This window comes from Mesitornis unicolor, unplaced genomic scaffold, assembly GCF_000695765.1.
Source record: "Mesitornis unicolor isolate BGI_N332 unplaced genomic scaffold, ASM69576v1 scaffold1753, whole genome shotgun sequence".
In the NCBI taxonomy this organism is placed as follows: Eukaryota; Metazoa; Chordata; class Aves; order Mesitornithiformes; family Mesitornithidae; genus Mesitornis; species Mesitornis unicolor.
The window spans coordinates 17,710-40,649 of record NW_010175152.1 but is presented as its reverse complement, the minus strand read 5'-3'; the positions used below and the strand labels follow the sequence as shown (position 1 = coordinate 40,649).

At 40.4% G+C, this 22,940-nt stretch overlaps 1 protein-coding gene across 1 annotated transcript in view; it reads right to left on the bottom strand.

The window, feature by feature from the left end:
* Nucleotides 1-22,940, bottom strand: part of BMPER (BMP binding endothelial regulator) — a gene marked incomplete at its 5' end in the record, with an annotated part of 101,835 nt that overhangs the window by 61,923 nt on the left and 16,972 nt on the right. The window contains 4 exons of the mRNA XM_010181267.1: nucleotides 2,706-2,788; nucleotides 3,587-3,677; nucleotides 5,213-5,295; nucleotides 16,155-16,254. Coding sequence (XP_010179569.1) covers nucleotides 2,706-2,788; nucleotides 3,587-3,677; nucleotides 5,213-5,295; nucleotides 16,155-16,254 — 357 coding nt within the window. The remainder of the gene's footprint in view (nucleotides 1-2,705; nucleotides 2,789-3,586; nucleotides 3,678-5,212; nucleotides 5,296-16,154; nucleotides 16,255-22,940) is intronic.

Here is a 22,940-nt window from a genome sequence, read left to right as displayed (position 1 = left end):
TTCCCTACCCTTCAGGGCTGAGGACCACAAGAAAAGCCCTGCAATCAACCAGCTTGCTGCAGGGTGACCCCAACCCCTAAGATCCCTATTTTTTCCTCATTTGCATAAGCAGTACATGTTAAAAACAAAAAAAACCCCATCTTAACAACCATGTCACATTCTTTAGGAGCTCAATAGTAGCTATCATGCATTACTTTGAGCTGAAAATACCACAAACTTGAACTACTAAAGAGCTTTCCAAAGACTGGGTCCCACAGTCCAGGCCTGCTGATGTGTGCTGACTTCCGAGTACATCATGTTGCAACAGTAAAATCGCTTTTTTGTAAGTAATTCCTCATTTTAATACATTTAGCGAGTGCAGAACAATCCTACACTCCCCAGAAAAACAAACCATCACACAGCCATCCCTCTTTACTTTCTTCCTGTTTAACACTGCCTGCAGTCCCAGCCTGAGCTACCCCTGGGACAGTGACGGTCTGTGGAGTCCAGAATAATGCATCCTTAGAAAAGCTTGCTCACAAGCAAACTGCAGAATTCACCCTGAAGTAAGAGTGGCTTGAATTATTACACCACCACCCCCGCAATACCTCGGGAATAATCTGTCACTCCTCTACTGCATTTCCTCAAAAGACTCGCTAAATTGTTACAATCTGAAATCCCAGAAGAAATCTAATTTGGGTTGAGGAACTACCTTTCCTTTATTAAAGCCTGCACATGTTACAGCACAACACACACAAGCATGTTCCCATCACATTGCATGACTAGGTAGGCATCTTTAAATAAGACATCCACCAACTGCTTAGATAAGAGATTCACTGGGGACCCATTCCTATAAGGGAATGGATGTAAAGCAGGCAGCAAACCATTGTCATAGCCCTGAGGATGCCCCCTTTATTTGCTTCAAATTTGTAGGAATTAGCATGGGCCCAAATTCTGAAAGAAATGGGCAAGAGGGTAAAAAAGGTATTGCAAAGAGAGGGAAGGGAGGTCAGATGTGGCTTACACATAGATGACATTTCTTTTGCTGTTGGTAAGATTCAGGATTAGAGCTGGATATTTTATACCAATGTCATGAACATCCAAAACTGCTATACCATCTTTCTCAGAAGGATCATTAAGCCTCTTGCTTGAGGCTTTAAATGTCTTACTATCAATAGCTCATGCGTTTCTTCCTCTAATGTAGCTGAGACTGGTAGTAGCAGTCCAGGAAAGACCCTTAGGTCTGATCCTATAGATCGGCATTTCTTTATAGTGCTCTGCCCAAAAATCTCCCAGCACCCACGCTCTTCTCTGCACAGTTGCTTTTGTTATTTAGGGAACAAAGAAAAGTTGATCAAGCCGATATTGGCACACCAACAACTGGGCAATAGGCAATATCTGTACAGTACTTATGAAAAAGCAAAGCACAGCCCAAAAAGACTCAAGCATGTCTCCAGAGACTTCTCCACCATTCAGACCTGTCTTTCCCTGAGGAACATGGCTAAGGAAAGCTGGTGTAAAGCTACTGCTTTACAGCTGAAACTGAAGTGAGAGGGGAACCCACGGAGTAAAGAGGGAGCAAAGTTCCCCAGCCTGGGACAGGAGGCATTCAGCAGAGCAGGAGAGCAGGGCATATGTCACTGTGACATGTGTGACAGCATATTTTCATTATTACAGGATTAAAACTTAAAAAAAAATTGAACAAACAATCTGAGAAGCCTAATTCTCCACAGGAGCAGTGATGTTTCAGTGTAAATTAAATTTGCAGATTGCTAGGATTTTTTTCCTGCAAAACAGTCCAAGTTCTCTGCAGCAGTTTCATTAAATGTGTGTATGTGTCTATGTATAAATACATTTTAATTTCTGAATTGCATCCTTTTCTCCTCCTTATTTATTTTATGGTATGGTATGGTATGGTATGGTATGGTATGGTATGGTATGGTATGGTATGGTATGGTATGGTACTTTCATGATGCAGGAGAGCTGTGTTTGATACTGACAAAACTCTTGGAATTCTACTGAAATGTAAAGATTTTCGGCCTTGCATTTTCTGCTGATAAACAGCCCATGGATTACGACAAAAGCAGTGATTTGAACATTGCGTTTTACTGGTCTCACAGATCACACCAATGAAGTCAAAGTTACCTGCCCCAACTCATACAGCATTATCTTTTAACTTAATGGAAGTGAAAGAGAAGCCTGTGCTCATTACCCAAAGGATGCAATCGTTACTTCCTCTCTATATTGCTGCTAGTCAAGGATAAAATCCAGGATATGACCTTTTCATTAAGCATCAAGCCAAAATCCACCTGGGACAGCCTAAGGAGGCTACCTTCATCCTTTCACTCAGTAATTCAGAGCAAAGGCCCTTACCACATACAGCTGAAAGGAATCCTTGCAGAAGATCAGTTTTAGGAAATATCTAATAAATGTTGATCAATAGATGAAACCCAGTTGAAAGCTTTCTGTCTCCTCCTGCATGATCCCCTCACCAAAAAAAAAAAAAAAGCATCACTAATTTAACTCATTGACCCTCTGCCAAATATCCTGCTCTATCTGCGTACAGTGTAAGGTCGTAAAAAAGATTATATGTATTAGTGCAGCAAAATCTTCAATAGAAAACCTGAACTCTAAGAGATGAATGCATAACAGTGGTGAATTCCTTATATTTTTTTTGCTTTTGAAGTTCATACAGGGAGATACAATGCCAAAAGGCAAATACTTACAATACAAGAGCACTTGGTACATTTATTTCCTTCAAGCCTAAATTCTTCTCCTTCACTGTAAAGTCTCCCTTCAAATGTACAACCTGGAAAACAGCATTTGAATAAGTTTAGCTCAGGATAGCATGCTGCCTTTTCTCTATAACACATCCCAGTATAGGACAATATGAAAAGTAAATTGTACCATCCTCTCTGATAAAAATCACTTCAGGAATCTATACAAAGGCCTTGAGAACCGTTCTCAAAGCATCCTTCTACAGCAGATAAATTTGCACCAATGAAGTTGAGGCTAAATCAGGTCTTCCATCAGAAGTAGCTTTCAAACTTTTCTAAGCTGTTTGCTTTTTACTACTCATTCTTACTCCCTGAGTTTATATTAGGTGTTAGCAGAAATTACAATTAGAATATAATAAACCCATTATATCACAACTGGAGCACTGTTTACCTACAAACCCTCTGTTAAAATCAAATTAGCCTATAAAACCATGTTAATTTGCCTCCATGCTTCACAAAGGCATCCCATTCCCACTCCCCTTCAAAAAGTGTGTCTCATTTTTTTGGATTACTCTTACACGTCCCCATCCTAACAAAATTCCAGTCATCAGCCAGGCAAACCCAGCTGACAGACTCTCTGAAAAATGACATAAATGTACCTGTTGATATTGCCACAAGCTACTGCCCATGCATTCCCTTAGTCTGCATGGCCTCTATTAAAAATTATTAAGCAAGGTCTTGTGTCATTTAGTGCATTGAGAGCCATTGGCCCACATTTTAGTAACTTGATAAATATAATGGAGAAGTTAGAGACAACATCCCAGATAATGTTGGTTATCATTAGAAATACAATTGCACATGTGGAATGGCATCTTCTCATGAAATCTCACCTGGACACACAGGACAACACATTCCCATGAGTTTGGAAGGGTTTTTGCAAGGAACAACACACTGTACTTCCGACTCTACTATCACTCCCTCCTGAAAAAGAGGCAGATCAGACATGCTCATTGTTAGCATTGTGGTTGCTTGAACAAGCAAAAAAACACAAATACCGGTGGTACAATTAAAATCTAGCACATGCTGCGGTACACTGGATTTCAAAACCTCTTTTCTTCCTGTACCTGCTGCTGGGTATCGGGATTCAGATTAATCCACAGTCAGAAAATCCACTTGAGTCTCCCTGACTCCAGATAGAGGATCTGCATTTTAAAATGCATCAGGTAAGAAACCAAGCACCTTCTTAGGGAAAGGAATCCTTCTTTATCAGGAATCCTTAGCCTCAGTAATCTGCCATGCAGCTCTGGTGAAAACAGGCCAGACACAAGACATTCTCATCTTGGAGGAAAAAAAGACTTAGAAAGGAGATAAAAGCATCTTGATCTGTAGAGTGGAGACGCTTATCTTTGATGCTTTGCCTGATAAGTATTGGTAAATTAACATTTCCTGTACTTCTTGTTCAAGAAGTCCAGAGTCCTCATGAACAAATCTGGGTGTGTGGATATATGCACAAAATGCTGCTACTTTTTTTTTTTTTTTGCCACTTACAACTTTGCTGTTGGAGACAAGGGAAACCTGTTTCTTAAACGTGTGGATCTACGGTAAACAGGATCACTCAGTTTTGCATTTAGACCCTGAAACAGGCAAAAAACCCCTGCTGATTTCATGTAGCTAGTGGAGATAAGAGTATTTAAATTCACATTGTGAGCATCTTTAAGTGTAAGGATACAAAATACTGCTGCTCCAACTTCATTATTCTCAGTGTGTTTGTCTTTAAAAATGTGGTTGGGTTTCACAGAGTAGTATCACCGAAAAAGAGAAAAAAACCTTGCAATTCTCTTCTCCTGTTTGTAGCAGTTCTTCATACTCATTCATCTATCCTTTTTCCAACAGTTGCAATTCTTAGTAGCCATCTGAGTGTTACTAAAACCGGATCAAATTGTGAGCAAAAATGGCAGACTTAGTCACAGACAGAAACTAAAATTCCCTACATATTTATTTGGTTTGTGTCTGAAAATGGGCAATCTTGCAAATGCTATAGTTGCATATAGGCAAGCTACCAAAAATACCACTGCCTTAACAGCACAAGAGCCCAGGAAAAGAAGATTTGGTTGTGGGTTTCTCTTAAAGAATATCTGAGATAAAACCCATGGACACATACAAACAAAAGCGTCCAATTACTAAAATAATAATTTTGTATCTCACGAAAGGCTTAGCATGCTGCAAAAAAGGAGGACTTATTTCAAGGTCAAGACAGCAGGAAATGTCACGGCTGCATACCTCTCCTTCAGCAATGTTTGGGTATCATGGTACTCAAGTCATGTAAAACCTATCTTTCTGAATGCTTGGTTAGAGCTGGCCACATCTGAGTAGATTTAAACTACTTTAAATGCAGAGTCTGTATCATGCTTTGGGTATAAAATATTTCAGGTTATTTGAATTGGATAAAAAAAAGGCTCAGTATTTCATGGGAAAAGTTCACAGCTCAATTAGCACAATGCTGATGACATCCTTACCTGGCACTGGTATGTAACACAAGGATTGTCAGAGAGGTGCCATTTCATGGAGCTGTTGTATGTATTTCCTCCAAAACTGCAATCTAGAGGAAGAGACAGAAGCACATCAGCTCAGCTGAACACAATGATCTCATGGGAGGCTGCTGCTGAGGATCACAGCAACATCATAAATGTGACTCCCTTGGGTTAACAGAAGAGGTGGAGCTGAGAGCTGAGACTGACAAGAAGGTTCATGTCCTGGGAGGGCTGGCAGCACTACTGTCCCAGACATCTGCTGCTAATGTATGACTGACCAAACTCCTTGCTAACTACAGCTGTTCAAGACAAACCAAAATCAGTGGCAATTTACCTGAAAATGGATGTTGCTGCTTATTCTGCAGTCCATTCATGAGCTGCTCAGCCACTAATGCAATGGAGAGGAGTGAGAGAGGAGTGAGGGAGGAGAGAGGATGAGAGAAGAGCTGGAAACATTCATCACACAGTCTGGCCCCACTATCCTCATCCACTAACAAAAACCCCTGAGAGAGCTCTTCAGCCAACACAGCTCAGCATGGATGAACTGACAGCAGCAGAGCTACCCCTCCATTGTACCTTTTCACTTTCATGACATAAGGGATCAACATCCACATAAACTAAAAGCCATCAAGCTCTTCTGTGTGGGTGGTGAATCTCTGAGTGGGGACATCTTGGAGTCCCATAGCATTTGGCTTTATATAAATTTGTGTGTTATATGACAACTTTGTTAACAGACAATAGGTTGGTTTGCCCGTGCACAAGATCAGCATGCATTTTTTGGTGCAAAATGAAGTTTTATTAAACCATCTTTGAAAAAAACCTCAAACATTAATTTTCACATTTTTTATCACATGTCCCTACTAGTTTCCCTTCTCACTCTCACTGTTTTTTCTGGTATTTTGTAAAAGGGAAAACCAAAAAGGAACACAAAGAAAAGAATAAAATCACTTACCAGAAAAGCCAAGCTAGAAAACACATATTAAGTGGAAATAAAATGTTTGTTCTATAAGAGTTAGTTTATTAATGCAAAAATATTTCAATTAAAAATTAATCCTTTGGAGAGCTAAAGTGTTTCTGAAAAATTATTTAGAAGAAACATATACTCCATTTTCTACAGGAAAAATGCCCATTTTCCCTTTACTGCTCTGAGAGTTTTTTCCTAGTCTATTTTATTCAAAATAAGCTTGATCAAAGAGCCCATGAAACCAACAAGAGTCTTGCCAGAGACTTTGAAACACAGACATATACATAGAGTCACTAGGCACAAAACTACAATCAGTCAAACGATGCCCACAGCACGATTGTCTTTCTGCACCCTACCGCAGCAGCTACTCTAAGTCATTCTCTGCTGTGTAGGGTGCACTGTCCTGAACTGCTTTGGGCTACATTTTACATCCTTCAGAAAATAAAGACAAGTTATCAGCCCTACACCAGTAAATCTTTGAACGCACTGGAAAAGAAAACTTGAACTTGACAGTCACAGCTCTGAACTGCTGAGGAACGTAAAATCCCCACAAAATAAATTTGAATTCAACCCAAAATTTAAAGAAAACCTGATATATGAAGATCACTTACAAATGTGTTAACTGCCTCCAGTTAAGGTCTTAAACAACAGAAGACCTGTGTTTCAGGATTTGCAGTATCCAGAAGTTTTTCCAGGCTAAATACAGACCAACACAGGAGAAATTTGCAGATGCTGTGGCTATTTCACTTACCTAAGCTGAAACAGGTATGTTTTTAAGAGTTGATCAGTAGTCTAAGAGCTGGGTGTCATAATTTAATCTTTGACAAATATTGAAAGGTACAAAGTATACATCTGAATATAATATTTTTTTAAAGTAGCAAAGCCCCTGTGGAGTGATTTTGAACAATAAAGAAATGTTCAGATTCTCAGCATATTACATACAGTTCTGTGTGAACTCTCATATACACAGGCCAAGATGTCAAGAGAGGAGCATGAAGCCCTGTACTTCTCTCATACATTTTGAAGTCCCATTCTGAAAAACACAGAGCTATCCTTACAGCACAGTCTGGTCAAGAAAGCATGAAGACGGTGCATCTGTGCAGTTACCACTGCTCTCGCTTGAAGTGCATAACCAAGCAATGATACAAGATCCTTCTCCCTGCAACACCAGCCATTGTCCCTGTGGAAAACAGCAAGGGAGGGAGCCAAATTCAACCTGCCCACAAGCTATTTCTGTCACTGATACGTAGCACTGTGGGCACTGGGGGATGGCATACCAGGAGTAACTGTGGCAGGGAGAGTTTGCTGAAATTTAGAAATGGAGACCAGGATGGAAAAGTCTGCAGAAGCACTGGAGATACTAAGATTGCTCTTGAACTTTGGCACAGGCCAGCAGGTTGAATAAAGGAGGCAGAGCAGCATCATGGAAGCACCAAGGCAAAGCACAGTGGGAGCTGGATTTCAGCAGACATTCAGTTCAGGACAACAGCATGAAGGAAGGGGAGAGTCAGCCAGTAACACAATCAGGCTTGGTGAGAGCCAGGGGAAGGCTGAATGTCAGGCAAACTGAAGTGCTTTACAATCTTTGGGTGAGATTTTAACCTGTCTGATAAGAGGTGTGCCCTGACATCCTACCCTTTGCACATCCCAGAGCTACACCCACCACTCACTCTTCACAAGGAAAAAGAAACAAAGTCAACATATCAGCTAGTTTTTCTGAACCTCACTTTCAATGTACAAATCTCTCAGCTGACACCTGCAAACATATACCCAGACTTTCCTAGCCAATATATTCATAGCATGGAAATTTATGAGCCTCACCTAAATTAATCTGAGAGAAACCTGCCTCCCTCCATGTGCGAAGAACTCAGTTGAGTCATTCTAGCTTGCCCATGCTAAAGGTACAACATGTTTGGCCTGGAAGGTAGCAGTCACTGATTATCTCATGTCCAGAGGCATCAGCAAAGACCCTGGTGTCAATTTCTACAACAGAGTATGGTGGAACACACTTCAAGTTCCTAAAAGCTGTTTTAATTCCCTTTGGAAATATTATGACATTAACCTACTGTCTCCATCCACCATCTGAAAATGACAGCAGGAGAAAAGAATAAATCAAGAAAGATCGGAACTTAGCATAAGCATTTAAATGCCATCCACTTACTTCTGCCTGAATACATACTTAAAACAAAACTTTAAAAGAAAGGGCTACAGAGGAGGTTTTCAAGATGGGAACCCGAAAAGCCGGCCAATGTTGTAAAGAGTACATGATTTGATATTAATAGGTAAATTTGATCCTGTGACTTACACCTCATAACAAAAACCTTTAGGATGCCACAGATGAGAGGAAGTTAAATATAGTTGGTGTCCATAAATTTTAATGGAGCTAAGGTGATTCATATCATTCAAGGAGTGTGTCCTAATTTTTTAGTCTTTTCTGCTTCTTTCTTTAAGAATAGCTGGTGTCCTATTAATGTAAAATATTAACTTTCAGTTAGTTGTAGGTTTTGTCCTTATTACCTACTTCAACCCAAATAGTTCAGATAAGTCCTGAATAAACATGCAAGCTGAAAGTTGCTTATCTGAATCAAACCAAGCCACTAAATACTTTGAAGTTGGTCAACTGTTGTATATGCAGTGGAAACTGATAATTACCTTCCAGTCACATCAAAAAGTCATAATTATTCTCTAGACTTGAGTCACTCCTGCAAAAATGTCCATAAAACAGTTAAATCCCTTCTAATTTACTAATTTTGTTACTTTGTTTCAATGTTGTGCATGACTTACTTGAGTACCTTAGTCTCAAACATAATAAACCGACCTTTGGCTGATTTAATTTGAAAGAGAGCAATTTAATTCCAAAAGAAGCATCCTCACATGGAATTGAACTGGAATAACAAAAGAGGTAAATTATAGCAGATTTTGTTATTGGCATGTGGACAATTTGACAATCAGGAAGCCATTTGTCTTTCCAAATCCAGTAACATTGTTAAATGTTACTGGATTTTTTTTTTCCTTCCCCAGACATCCCAGCACAGGGCAGTATCATGAAGATACAGACATTGACTGTCAGAGACAGTTTAGTAGTGCTAAAGCTCAACCTGTGTCCTCAGGAGTTCATTAAAACAAGCCTTTATTACTCAACTTGACATTGCCTAATAATATTCCAGAAGAGATTTCTGCTTATTTTAGAATAATGAGAATTTTATAGACAAGTCATTTCCTTGTTCTCCCAAGAGAAAGTGATAGATTGGTGCACAACAGACTGGCTCCCTATCCCTCATTTCTTCAGCGTCTTTCTTCTCCTATTAAGTCTTTTTCTTGCTTTCCCTGCACTTTCTGTTTAAAAAAATAACCTCTCTATTGGCATGGAAAATAAACATTATGAAAAAGAAAACAGTCAGAAGACATGTTTTATTTAGTGTTTGATAAATTAATCCTCAGGGAGATATCCAGGCATGCTAACACTGAATACCAGTCTGAGCCAAAAACCAACAAAAACCCCCAAACAACAACAACAACAACACCCCACGAGGATAACTTGCACATTCTGCAGTATCTCCCTGGCATGAAATCTGTTGCCCAAAATAAGAGAACTGTTAAATCACATATACACCCATTATAAAATGTATTTTCACGTGTCTTAATGACGATAAAGCCACTGACAACTACTAGAAAATTAAATTTCCTACTGGGTAACCCTGGTCTTCATTTGTCAACACAGAAGCATGACAATATATACAAAATCTCCCCTCCTTATGAAGTCTAACTCTAACCAGTGAAAATCCAACTCTTTCCTTTGTAAATGAGTACAATCAAACCTATTTGCAGCTGAGCCATCACAATTACAATTCCCAAGGGATGCAAGGCGCTGGGGCCGTGTAAAAGGGCATACAACACAGCAGAGTGAAGTGGCCATGCACTTGAGCTGCGATGAGGGTGCACATTTTGCAGGCATATGATGAGAAGTAGCTCACGTTCGTTGAGCAAATAGCAGCAGACACAAAGATATCAACACCTTCTGGTGATGTTTTTGCTCCTTGCACTCCACCAGAACTGAATTTCACCTTCCTAAATGTCTTGTGTTTCACAAATATATATATGAGGAAAAAAAATCTGCTCTGCAGGGTCCATAAGAACCTCATGATTCAAAATGCCATATAGTTAGAGTGGCCATTGAATCTTGAGGTGATACTTAATATGCCTGCCAAGCCTGGCAGATGGAGAACTGTGACCTCTCATGGTGACAAGGGGTGTCATGAATGATGTTGCTTGCTGACACAATTACCTGTCATTCATACCCAATTTCCTCACACCAGCAAAATCATTCACGATCAGTACAGCCTGCAGCTTCAAAGTTAAACAGAAAAATAAATTCTTATTCCAGTATTAAGTGTCCTAGGATGTTTATCATGTTGTCCCAGAGAAACATTACATGTGAATGTTGTTTGAAGCCTCCATCCTGGTCTTGTTTCCTTTTGCCTTGCTGCACTGGACACAAGGTACAAGTGCATCCACATATCACCACAGAGGTCTCATGCTATTTTCCAATTCAAATATCCTGAACAACTTCTTTGTGATTGTATAAGTTTGGGTAACTGATGTTTGACTGCAAAAATATTTATGACAACATGACCAGACAGTTCATTAAAAGCTTCTTACATAAACGGAAAATTTAACCAATGTAAGAAGAAAATCTGAAATTTGAGGTGCTACTGAACACAACAGTATACATCAGATATTCAAGGGATATGAAATGTATGTGCGAAGACTGTGGTAAGAAGAGTTAACTCAAAGGAAGGATGGAGAGAGAGAGTACTTTTCTTAGGCATAACCAGAAGTAATCAAATCTGGCACCATGATGATACTGGATGATACTGTCCTTTGCAGCTGTATGTCACCACTTCAAAATCCCCACCTTTACTTGAAATGCAAAGCTAGAAACTGAATGAACATTGAGATGAACCTGTACTTCCAGTCTCAAGAAACAGGCCTCCTGGTTCACAGCTGGAACACATTACCAAGAGACTGAGAGGCAGTGAGAAAGGCCAAGAGAAAAGATAAGACATGATTATGTCCCCAAACCATCTCCTTCCATAACCAGTCTCAGATAGATGCCAGGACTAGATTACTATTATTACAAGGTGAAAAAGATTTTAGTAGGAAAATATGTAATTACTTTCCCAGCCCATCCCCTCTCATCCACGTATCAGGTTGCCCTCTTTTCTCTGAAAACTGACCTTAAAGCATGTGAGGATGGGCTGCAAGTTATAGTGCCCCATCAGGGCCCCACAAAAAGCCCCCTGTCTCCCCCACCCAATCAGTCTTACAGCAGGGCACCAAACTGGTATTGGATATCTCATACTTGAGGTGCCCACAGGCAAACAAATTGCCAAATGTATGTACAGCTCCTGCAGAGCGTTAGTAAAGTGGCCAGAACACTGATAAACTCATAATCTCCCTTTAAGTTCCTTTGCAAGCCAGGCCTAACAGTGGAAATTGGCTGCAATCCTCAACCATAATATTTGATATCCTTTCCAAGAAATGTGCAATTAACTATGATAGCTTTGCATATTCAATATTCAGGGCAACTAGCACTGCTGCTGCCTGGGCTGTGATTCCATTCTCTGGTAGACTCCAGATCATAGCACATGAATCTCTAAGATCGTTGATTATTTTAAAAAAAGAACAACATACACAATAAAAAACCCCAGAGTAACTCTCAAAAGTTTACAAGGGCAGAAAAAGCAAAATTGTCCATGGAAAGTGAAAGAAACTTCAGAGTAAATCTTATCTGCTGTAAAAAATACCACCAATGTTGGCTTTGCACATCTATAGAAAATTCAGTATCTTAGGATAAGAGAGTAGAATATAGTGCACAAATTAAGAAATGCAAAGTTTATGCAGCCCTGAGCCAGTAATAACACTTCTTCAGAAAGCAAATAACTTATTATTAGAGGTGTAGAGAGCCCTATATCTATATCTGGTGACAGGTCACCATCCAGCTAAATAAGAAAATGCTGCCAAATCTATTTCTATAATCTCAACAATATTGTATGTTTTCATTAAACATATTAAATAAAATGAAAGATGAAAAGTGGCCTATTTATCCTATGCTAAAGTAATAAGAGGGTTTAATTTTTTAATATTTTCAAAACTAATAGTATGCTAGAGGTATAAACTACAGCATCTGTCAGAAGAATAATCTCACTGAAAGTTTTTCATTATTATACTTAATTGTTTGCATTCTCCTTGCAGCAGGGGACCATAATCATGGGCACACATTTCTCTGCTCCAGACAGCACAAACACACAGCAAAAAAGAGCCTTGTCCCACTGACTTTATTATCCAAGGGCCTAAAGTCAAGAATAGTGTTAAAATGCAACGCTATTCCAGAGGATTAAAATTCTAAGTAAAGCCAAATCTTTTAATATGTTAGGGATAACATGTTGTTTCCACCACAGTGAATTCTCTGATTGCAAAAGCTATACTTGCTGCTGTTCCTTACTTTTTTATCAAGAAAAATGAAAAAAATTGCTAGAAATTTTCTAAGTAGCATACAATTACCCAAAAAGTAAAAAGGGAGTTATGCTCAGCACACAACCATTTGCAGGAAAAACTCTCTACCAACAATTCAGTTTTTCCTGTATGCAAAGCAGTAAACACAGGAGTTCAGCTGGATGCACTGCAGCAGGCATACTATATTTCTTCATTTCAGACTATTTCTTTTCTATCAGAGATGCTGGGCCTACCTACCCAATCCTCATGCACTCCTCAGAATAGAATAAAATATCCTGGCAGCGATGTCACTAATGACTCACAAGTGGTGGTTTCCTTCCTACACAAGTCAATTCTGGAAACATACCCTTTGGTCTTGATATTATCCTCCTGATGTTGTACTCAAATTACAGCAGCCATTCATTCATTTCTTCACAAGGTAGGAAGACATGTAGCTATCAAATAGATCTGGCAAGAGCCTGTAAGGCCTGATTAAGCTTCTCTAGGCTTTGGGAATGAAGCCAAGGAAAAAAAACCTATCGGGCTCTGATGTCTTTTCTTCATAACATTTTGTTCCTGTTTGGATGAAATGCAACCAGTAAAAAAATATATATATTTAAAAAATCCCTGTTTCCCTTTTCGTGCTTGCATTCCCCAATGGGCACTCTGGCATCTTGACAAGGGGGAGGGCCAAGTCCCGGCTGCAGCTGAGCTCCACGCTGGGAATGCCAGGGAGCTGCTAGGATGCCAAAGGGAGTAGCTGAAGTGCTACACAGCCAGACTGGCATTTGCACCCTCGATTCCCCAGATACTCCCCCAAGGGATGCTCATTTCGGTTTTTGCACAGAACAGAACAGGAGCTTCAGCAGTGTTCAGAGTGGCAGGAGAGCAAGCAGCCCCCCCAGGACTTCATCAGCCTCTTCCCTGAACAACCTGGTGACTATTTGTGGTGTCAGGACAGCTGTAGTTATTTAGGTGCATATTTTGCTTTACCTTTCAGAAAGAGCAAAAAACTTACTCAGAAATTTCACATTTACTCTGAAAAATAAGCCCTTGAGAGCCTTTTTTTTTTATTCTGAAAATTAAAGCTGTTCTTGCATCTTAAGTACATAGGAACTGCCATCTTAGATCAGTACAAACATCTTTCTAGCCAAGTATCTTTTGTCTGATAGCAGTCAATATCAGATACCTAAGGAAAAGTAAAAAATCCAGGGCAAGCCCCATAGCTCTACTTTAGCCCCTCCAGAGGGATGAGAATAAGCAGCCTGCCTGGTATTTCCTCAGTGGGCACACCATGGACTCACACAGAGGGATAACAGGGCTTTTTGTTTTGTACCTGACTCCTTTTCTAATAAACCCAATTATTAAGTTTTCCCTTTGGAAAGCTACTGGGGGCTGAGCTAATCTTACCACAGAAGTATCTTTTATAACACTAAGAAGCAGTTGTTAATTGGTAAATGCCAACTCAGAGCCCAGTATTACATTTGTAAAGTTAGAAATGTTTTGTTCAGTGTGCACTCATTTATTCCCATCCACATTAACTTCCTTTGCCATTTTGCCATCAGTTGCTCAGTGTCCTAAGAACCTTTTGCAACTTCTGCCAGGCAGCCCTCCTTCTTTACTATACTAAAGAGATCAGGTCATCAGCAGCAAACTTTCTGTTTCTCTTCAGTCCTTTTCTAGATAATTTCTGAGCATGTGGAGGTCTTTGCAAGGATCTGCTGGTAACCTTTTACCATTGTGAAAATAACCATTTATTGTCACCACCTGTTAGTTATTTGTTGATGAGAAGAGCTTCTTTAGAAACTCAGGGCTGCTTAGTTTCTTTAGTAGTTTTTTTGGTTAGGGATCTTGTTGCATACCTATTAGTTGGATTTCTCTTTCAAAGGACTTTAGCATCTTTCTAAGACATAACTCTTCCCCCTTATACCACAATTATCCATGTGATATTCTATTCTATTCTAATTCTATTTTTGAACAGTTTCTATTACTTTTCCCATTAAAGATGTCAGGCAGATGCCAAGCTCAAGCTTACTAATAATGTTCTGTAGGGTACTCATCCCAATTCAGGAGAAACAGAAAATCTTACAAGGAATTATTGGATTAAAATAATACATTAAAATAATATCTGTATCCTCAACTTGAAAACATTAACTTTCTTTTAGTATAGAATCATTTTGTATGCCAGCATGCACATATGCATCTGTATGTATATAAAATTTTCAGACCATTGGCCAGCTACACATCCCATTATGGAAATGAAAAATCAACTTCCAGGCTAATAAAACCAACAATAAGGAACCTTTTGCTATAAAGGTGATACTAAAAACCATTTGACAAAATAAATAAATTACATTTAATTTATGTAAAATCTGCAGCTACAAATTCTCAGTTTCAATAATGCTTTAGGTATTTTTTGCAGTTCATTTCCTTTTCTTTGAAGTGTCAGTCTGTTAGACAAATCCACAAATTGGTGCTTGCCAAACCTATTCCAAAGTTGCAGCACAGAAGCAAATCATCAGCATAGCAGCTAACACACCTCTGCAACTGTCCAGGAAAAACACATATCCATCATATGTCTCTTTCATTTCACCATAATCTGTTTTCCTGCATTTGTATTTCCTATGGGAAGGCAATAAATTCTTGCATTTCCCAACAATTTATCCTACCCTATCTCCCTCTCAGAACCATTCTATCACCACTGGGGAATTGGAACAACACTGAAACAACAGTGTCAAATAAAGTAAAGCTGTCTGAATCCAACATTCTCCCCATCATTGATTGCATCACCAATCTCTCAGAAAAATGAGTGTTTTAGAGCATATTACTTACTGCATAAACATAAAAAAGTCTAGTTTTCAACTTCGTCTACTTGCACATTTTTCATGTGGATAAGCATGGTATTTACATGCCATACATACTCACACAATTTATTAATTTTTTATATTTTATATTTATCTTATTGTAAAGAGGAAAATCAGGAGATATTTAGTAAAATGAATAGAATTTGGTTGGTTTGTTTCTAGTACGAGAAGAAATAAAAATATTCATGGATAATTACTCTGTCCTTTATTACTCAAAAGCATTATTCCTATGCTGTACAACCACACAACAAGTTTAAGGAATTCCTACTGACTGGTGACTACTAGCAGATTGATGTTGACCTAAAATATTTCTGATAAAGTTAGAACAGGAGATACCTCTCAAAATAATGACAACATACCAATGAAGTACAACACAGATGTGTTTCTAAAGCACTGTTGCTGCGCAACAACTAATAATTACAAGACAAAGATGTGACTGTATGAATCTTCATCAACTTTGTAAAGCACATTTATTTTGATTATGGTTACTACCCTTTTCTAGCCTCTGGTAGGAGCCAAGTCCCAGCTGAGAAGCTCCCAACTTTGTCCAATCTCTGGCATCCTAAACGTGAACTGATAACATTTTAAAAAGAGGGAAACGCACCTTTGCAACGCTCGCAGCAAGCTCCTCTCTGCTTAACGACGAGTGCACAGTCCTTGGAGAGCATTGGACACTTCTCCCTTTTGCATGTCACTTCTTTATTCTGGAAAAAAAAACCAAACAGATAAAAGCCACTGCAAGCAAACCAAATCCATGGCTATTATTTCTTGCAATCCAGAAAATAAAACGTGAGGCTAGCAATCTGCTCTTTCACTTCACAAGACGTCCTTGTGATTCAAAACATCTTTCTCCTCTTGAAGGAACGCAGTAGAAAACAGCAGGAAACAGAATCCGGGAGCCTAAGTAAATGGTGTTTAAACTCCACTTAGATAGTAATTCATGACTGCTACCCATCATAGTTCAGAAAACTTGCCCCACTGAAGAAATTCACTCTACTTAAATGAACAACTAGCTATACAACGCACTTGTTAAAATATCCTCAAGGTCTTGAGATGCTGCCCTGTGAACCACACGGCTCAGGAATTGTTTCTCATGGTGACAAAATGACAGACAGCTGAGGAAGAAGTGTCAGCCTCAGAGGTCCTTCAAAAGAGACTACTATAAACCATACTAGAAAAGAAACATCTTTCTCCCCAAAATGCTGAGAATTGATGAAACACCACAAGCAGGCAGAATCCCTGTACATTATAGTGTCATCTTTCTACAGCAAAAAGCCAGTGATGGCCAAGGCCAAAGAACACACTAACCACATTAAGGCATGTCAATATAGGATGTGCCAGGAGGATAAATATTCCATTTATAGCCTGCCTTGCCTCTGTGGCATCAATCCTTCTGGTTACCCCTGCCTTTAAATAAGGTCAGAAAACAAATACTTTGGGTGTTTCTTTCAGTAAAATTTTGCTACTTGAAATTCCTGACTGAAAGTAGCCCTTTGGAAGTGACCTCCACCTATAATTAGTAGTTCAGTTCATTAAGTGACACAGGTGCCCATTTACTAGATGCAGGCACCCACCTCATCCAATCTTATGACTTAATTAGAGACCAAAAAATCAAAGGGCTAGAAAAATGTAAATCATAAAACTAAAGGAAAAGAAGCTGTGCTTTCCAGTCTTTTTCTTTTTGCTCCTTGTGGCCTTATTCAAGGTGCCCGGGAAGGATAACACACAGCTTTTATTACACTCCAGCGCTTTGTCTAAAATCAGAGGTTTATTTTCTTCAAAGTCACTGTCTGATCTGATGGGAGCTATAAAGGCACTTCAATCTTATCAGTGTAAATGAGGACTCGCTCTCGTCAAGCCAGTGTGAAATCAGCAAATAAGAATCACGCCCTAAAGTGCAGCTGCAGCAACACAAATAACTACTGTAAAAAGCCAGGTCACTGCTAGCCACTGCTATGTGCTGGCTGCTCTGCATCACTCCAGCATCACAGGGCAGCCATATGCAATTTAACTGGTGAGTTAAGCTGAATTTATGTCAGGTCTGTAGCTCTAGACTGGCACAAAGCAGCCATGCCACAGAAGTACAACTGGCTCAACAACTTCTTTTTAGAGCACAGGGTGAATTATTGATTCCCTCTACATGAACATAGTGCCCCCTGACTTTGCCTCTATAAAGCCTGTTGAAGGCAGCAGAATCAAGTTTACCAAACCAACTACAAGCAGTCTGTATTTTAAAGGGTTCTGCTAAGATCTGATTCTCTTCAATGAGAGTTTGCTCAAGGAAAGATTTAATAAGCCTCATGGCCCCATTACCTTTATCTGTGGGAAAATCTTCTGCATGGTGAAAGCAGGTTTGAAGGAAGGGCAAAATCCAGTTTAGAGCATGTTCCTTTGGAGAACATGATTTACCCAGCTGCAGCACAAACCGTGGACCTCTGCGAGACACATGGTGCCCTTCTGGGCCAACCTCACTGGGCTGGACCCACATCAGGAGGTCCAGTGGGCAGCTATCCATTGGACACTCTCTTCAAAGGAACAAATTATTACTGCAAACTGAAGCGAGGGGGATGAGAAGTCAAACACAGCTTCATCTTTCTTTCTCTTCCCTGATCCCCAGGGCACTCCTGGGGCAAATGTCTCATGCAGTCCAGCTCTCAGGAAGCTTTTCACCCTCTCCCAGCTGCCTCCCTCTGCCCTCAGGTATGCCCTGACATGGATGCTTCTTGTTGGCAATACAAAAAATCCCTAAGGATCCTTAAGATGCATCTGACACATGTATTTCAAACTGGAGCTATTCACTAGTTACTATTCCTAACTAAAAGCTTCCTGTCCGGCCCACATCACTTAAATCAGAAATATTCTCTGCCAATTATGACTTGGGTACCATAAAGCCAACCAGGAGCAGGCAGGGTGGGGCAGATGAATTTTGATCTTGCTCTTCTTCCCTTAACGCTAGCAATGCTGGTGTCTCAACCTCAAACTCAGGACCTGCATTACAGGTGAGGATGGAAGTAGCTGGAAAGAGAAAGCAAAACTGAGCTGGGCTGTACAGCCTAGCGACTGGGAGGTTTCCTAGGAGGGAAGATTTTGGAGTTCATGTTCTGGTGCCAGCTGTTCCACGTAAAGCACATTAGTGGCCTATGGTGCAGCGACAGGAATTGAAGGGTCCTTCCCTCGCTTGGAGAGTGTCTCATGCAGTAGGCTACAGATTCATATTTCTTTTCTCTATCTTAGAGAACTTGAACTACTCGCTTCTCGGTGGCCCAGCTTCAGCAGAAGAGGGGCTTGTTCCTTGCACTCCCAAAAGCCACCGGTCCCAATAATGAGAATGCTTGTGGGGAAAGGGAGAGATGAATCTGTAAATAGCCTCTGGATGTGGAAGGTACCAAACCTGGATCACAATCTCAAAGATGAGATGCTACAGCATGGTGCTAAAAGGTGGGCAGGAGGTGCCACACTCATCCCCTCTCCTTTTTTTTTCCTTCTCTTTTTAAAGAAAAAAGCAAGATCAGCTCTATCTCATGGAGGAGAAGCTGCATCCTCCTGCCTGCAGGAACACATCTGTGTATCCCAGGTAAAAGGAGCCAATCTTTGCCACCACAAGAAGGGCAGCTAAGTTCTTAAGCAGGGTAGGTTTTGCAAAGCTGATGTTCCTTCTCTCTGGTAGGTACTATAGGTAAGCTTCAGACGGCTCCAAAAATGGCTGTTTCAGATACCACCTTAAGGTGCCTAACTCTGCCATCAGTGCTGGGCTGCTCTTCCAGGGTGTGAGGTACACCACCACTCAGGGCTGCAACTCCCATGGCTCCTTTTGGGCTTTTTGCTGAACAAACATCCAGGAGAGCCACAGCTGCAATGTACTGAAGACAGTGCAGTCTTCACAGCAAATCCCTGTTGTAGTACACAGAGATAAGCATAGTTCCTAGGCCAGTAGATGTGAAGGAAAGGGTTAATGTACCATGCTGATCAGCCATAGGACAGCAGCAGATAAAACAGGGCTGGTAAATCATTGTTTAGTCTATTGGAGTCAGGCATTATCCAGTGCAGGTCTCTTAGGCCCACTGGGTGTAATAATACAAAGATAACACAAAGAGCAATTGTCACCAGGAGCTTTTTTTTTTTTTCTTCAAGATGTTGTCCAAAACACTGCTCTTAAAGTCTACTGTCTCATCTCCTTGTTACAATTTTGCTGCCTCCTTTACTCACTTTTCACAAGAGCAAAGCGGAGAGTGAGAGCAAATAGACTTCAGCAACAAATCCTTTCCCTCCAAATACATCCCCTCCTACCCTCAATAATCATAACATTTCATTACTTGTCCCAACCATACATTTAAATAGTTGCTAAGTAGCTAAGTTGCATGCAGGAGAGCTGTATTACCAAACCTCCATCTGTGTTGTCAACAGCATCTCTGGTGTTGTTGAAAGCTCTGGTATTTTGATTTTTGCTGTTCTTATGAGAAAACTTCTTAGACAGCAACATTCAGAAGCCAACAGTTATGTGAGGGTAGGGGCGTTTCTTCCTTTTGTTTAAAGGACATGCACTCTGGCACCGAGAAGTGCGCAAGAGACACATGGCTCATAAATACATAAACTGTTTGCTAAACCAGAAACCTGGGAGTCAGTCAAAATCCGTAATAGGATCCCAAGATTCATAATAAATAACTTTTAATTATAGTCCTGCATAATAGTTATTTTAAACAGATGGTTTATAAATTCACATCTGGGATTTTTTTTTTTTAATTTAGTGCTCAGGCACACACAAAGAAAGGGAGAGAACCTCAACTAAGGTTTTTATTAGTGTTGGAAAAATACGTATTTTTTTTAAAAGAGGTCAGGCTGATCCAGAACAATCCTGCCACAGCTGATGAAACTCCCCAGTCGATGCTCGGCTCACCAAAGGGCTCATACTGGAACCCCAGACTCCCTTGGAAAAGAAAATTTAGGGAAGTGCCAGAGCATCACCCCAGACTCCTCTCCTGCACTCACTGAGCGTGACTGCTGGACAATTCTCTTTTTAATGTGTCTGGGGAAAGGTGAGAAAGTTTTGTGGGTTCTCGTGTTTCTCCCCTCTCCTATGCTTTGCCAGTGGGAACCAAAGGTCTTTTCTTTAACTTGGTGTGCAAAGGTGATGTCTAACTCTCATACAGGAGAGATACACTAACCAGACCTAATACCAGCATTACTGCTTCATGTTACCTTTGCTACAACCTTCTCTCAATGCAATTTGTTTACCTTTCACATACATCTCATACTTTTACCTTCCATCAAAGAACTCCACACAAAATAGCTTATTCTGGTTACAAAATATACCAAACTAACAGCCTTAGACTCATGTGGTACAGTTAAATAAAATGCCAACATGAAAAGAAAAATTAAAAAAAAAAACACTAAAAAGAAATCTGAATATTTGGCAAAGGACTTGAAAAGGACATGTGCCAAACCACAGCTTGGAAGCTGCAGCCAGCTTTCTACAGGGTTCCCCACTGGGCTCCTGCCGGCTCGGCCACCAGGAGGATGACTCTTTTCAACCTGCATTTGGCTTCAAAGTCATAAAAAAAAAAAATCAGGAATCTGCTTCATTTCTTCAGGGTTGTACCAAGGAACACCTCTATCCGTGGTAGCCTGAGCCCACTGCTGGGCTGTCATAGCTGTCTGCTGAAGACCTTACAGATGCAGGTCCTCAGGGGGCTAGATTTCCAGTGAAAGGCTGAATTTTTCTTTCTTTTCCTTTTTATGTATTGAAAAATGCTTTTAGGAGGCTTGCACTGCATTTCTGATTCCTGAGGTTATTAACTATTTATATTGAATACAAAAAAATGTTACTTAAAATTTCATTTAACAAAAAAAGTCTGTGGAGAAAAAAAATAATAAAAGCAACAAAGACAGATTAGGTAGAAATACAAGCTACCATTAATGGCTAATCCTGAAAACATGAATTTTTTTACCATTATTCATCAGAGTCAGTAACTCTGATAGGACTCTTCACCAAGTAGTTCAGAGTGTCCTTAAGTTTCTGCCAGGAGAAGCTTGTAGGATCATCCACCAAAACAATAACAATTTTCAAACAATGGCAAAAGTCCCCCCCGGGAATTTGGGATGCAGCTTTCAAATCTGCACATATGACCTTAGGAGAAGACAAAGTCATTTAAAATTAATGAAACAAGCACTCTCTAAGTCACATAGGCAACATCTCCACCCCAAGGCACAGGGCAGGCTCAGACGCGAGCTCATGCCACGTGCCGTGACCCGCACGTTCCCAGCCACGCTGCCGGCTCTCTGCCACATGTTGCACATGGCCAGAGCATCCTCTTGACTGTGCATGGAGCCACCGGTCCACAAAGGCCACAGGAGCAAAGGTTTGGGCCAGCACTGGCCACTTGCTCTGTCCCTCAGCAAAGCTAGGGAGCACCAGGCTCCCAAGCGTGTGCCTGCACCTACGCTTATGTGCAGACAATCCCAATGTTGGGCCAACTTGAACTCAAGAACAGGCTCAGGCACACGCGCACCTCATGGTCTAGACAAATCCTGAGACGCTTTCTGAAAATAGTACCCTTGCTCCTTTGGCACTCCTGCCTGGGACTTGCTTCTCGGGTCCAATTTACAAACTTCGCTTTAATTGGCAGAGTTCATGCAAGCAAGTGATCCCTGTTAATACTGTGGGACTGCTGTCTTCCATGAGCTTTTCTCTGCCTGAGCAAGATCTGCACAATTTGGCTTCAGGGAGGAGACACCACTTCCCAAGGAGAGGTGTTTGTAGATGTTTCGAACCACTATCAAGGGAAATGAGACCTTTTTCTCATTTCCCTTGTTCCCCTCCAATTATCTACTTTTTTTTCTTTTCCTTGCAAAAACAAATTTTGTGGGTACAATAATAAAAATGGTATCACACACTAGGTATGTTTCTAATATTTCCCTATGAAACAATGTCTGTTCTCTGCAAAAAAGACACAGTTCTCTGTTTAACCACAAGAACCTACAAACACCAAGGCATATGCTTCAACCCACAGAGGGAAAAGTCCCATTATTTTAAGCATGTCTTCAGTTTCAGTGAGACAACTCACAGGAGTGAAGCCAAACACACACTTCAGTACTTTCAGCATTAGGTCCTTGCTGTGATTTCAGCACAAATTACATTATATGTAAATGATGTTATTTAGTGAGGAACAAAACCTGACAGTTCAGTCCACAGAGTCTCTTTTTTTTTTCTTTGAGCAGAGCACTCGGTAGCCTCTGATTTATCCCCTCATCCCTGTAATCTCTTCAGTTTATTTGGCCTCTCTGAGGGCGAGGAGGGAGGAGGCTGCAGCTCTCTCTGCAGTGGTGCTCAGCCAGCATCAACCACCCCCTTCATAATTTGAGTTCTCTCCGCTCCCTAGGAAAGAGAATTAAA